This window comes from Cynara cardunculus, assembly GCF_001531365.2.
Source record: "Cynara cardunculus var. scolymus isolate 2C chromosome LG 13, CcrdV1, whole genome shotgun sequence".
Taxonomy (NCBI): Eukaryota; Viridiplantae; Streptophyta; class Magnoliopsida; order Asterales; family Asteraceae; genus Cynara; species Cynara cardunculus.
The window spans coordinates 13,497,799-13,499,787 of NC_037540.1; the positions used below are offsets into that span (position 1 = coordinate 13,497,799).

General features: G+C 30.7%; 1 protein-coding gene across 1 annotated transcript in view; it reads left to right on the forward strand.

The window, feature by feature from the left end:
- The window catches only part of LOC112525194 (methylesterase 17-like), a 5,371-nt gene extending 4,137 nt beyond the window's left edge, over positions 1-1,234 (forward strand). The window contains exons 3-4 of the mRNA XM_025135206.1: positions 635-769; positions 891-1,234. Of these exons, the coding sequence (XP_024990974.1) occupies positions 635-769; positions 891-1,172 (417 nt within the window). The 3' untranslated portion in view covers positions 1,173-1,234. The remainder of the gene's footprint in view (positions 1-634; positions 770-890) is intronic.
- The last annotated feature ends 755 nt before the right edge of the window (positions 1,235-1,989 follow it).

The following is a 1,989-nucleotide window of genomic DNA, read 5'->3' on the forward strand; positions in this document are numbered from 1 at the left end:
CAAAATATTGGGTTAGTATTTGAACCACCCTATATATATATATATATATATATATATATATATATATAAGTAATTTAAAAAAGAACATGATAAAAATAAGAAAATACAAAAATTGTCAAATCGCACATGATTTTACATTGAAATTACATATGACTACGAAATACGGTTAATGTAAGGGTGTCTCGACGACTTGATCCGCGACCTAGGTCACAACCCAATGTCAGACCTTAATCATATATGATTTCAGTATAAAATTACATGTGATTTGATTATTCTTGTGTTCTCTTATTTTGATCATGTTCTTGTTTGAGCATTTATATATATGTATGTGTGTGTGTGTGTGTGTGTATATATATGTGTGTGTGTGTGAGTGTGTGCATGTATAGTTTTATGAGAGTGATACTTAAGAACCGTAAATAAGTTGAGAACTAGATAATCTATATTAGTGTATATTAATTGATTAATATAATGCTATATAAATCTCATTAAAATATGTATGTTACCAATGAGTATTGTATTATGTCAATAAATATATTCAACATACTAAAAATGATATATTTGATTCTCAAAATATTTGTTATTTGTTGTTCTTATTGAAACAGAATCTATTGTTTGCTTTTTTCGTAACATACAGGGAGCACCTGATTTATCTGAATATGGTGATGCTTATGACCTAGAGTTTGGCTTAGGCTCAACTCAACCTCCTACAACGGGAACCGTAAAAAAGGAGCTACAACGTAAACTACTATATCATATGAGCCCTCCAGAGGTACTAACTTTATTATGTATTAAAAAATACACGGCGTTTATAAAAGATCCAACAAAACTGCACCTAAAAGTGATTTAAACCGAAAGGGTGAATGATCTACTAATCAACATGTATTTTGTAGGACTACATGTTAGCTTCAATGTTGTTACGACCAGGGCCCATTTATGCAATACAAAGCGCTCAGTTCCCAGAAGGAAATGAAGATGTAGAAAAGGTGCCGAGGGTATACATTAAAACAATGTATGATAGAGTGATCAAACCTGAGCAACAAGACAATATGATCGCGAAATGGACACCTTCACAAGTGTATGTTTTGGAGAGTGATCACAGCCCGAATTTCTCTAGTCCTTTTGCGCTGTTTGGATTACTGGTTAAGATTGCGGCTTCAATTGGTGGCACCTAAAAGATTTTGGTTCAGTTAGACTTGATTATGTGTGACTAAAAAGATATATTTCATAAAGGTCTTGAAAAATTATACATTTTGTTTTATTTAACTGAATAAAAAGATAATATTGAAGAACACACAAGTTTAAGTACCAGATAATTTTTTTCTTGAAGTACACAAATCTATACTACCTTATAAATCAGATTTATCAAAAGTCTTAAAAACAATTTTTAATGCACAAAGTACTATATATTTATGCACAAAGTCTTAAAAACAACTCATAATGCATTAAGTACTACTACTTTATGCATTCAGTCTTAAAATCTCTTAATCTACAATTAAAATAACATATAGTACAAGTTACCAATGCACATTATTACTTTCTTTTTTTCATGTTCCCAATATGTTTTTCACACATTTCACTCATGTATTCACTCTCTCATACTTTTATGTCTTATCTCCACCCTCCAAGGTGAGATTCAAATTTATATTCACCATGAGTTATTCAAAGTTATCTCATTCATCTCACATTCAATTGTTCTAGAACTCTCGGTCTCGCTCTCGATCTCTTGATTCTTTGCTCTTGGTGTAAATCGAACACATTTGTGGATTCGTTAAAATATGTTGGATTTTAAATATATTGGATTTTAAACTGTCATACAATTTTTTTCATCGATAGACTGTAGTTGGAACCATAACTCTTATTTATTCAAATTGTATTAATATGTAAAGACCAAATGTAACTTATATCATCGTTAAATATTCTCTAGTAAAACCAGTGAAACTTCAAAATCGTTAAAATTCATGGCTCCCGCCGTATTGCACGGATACACAA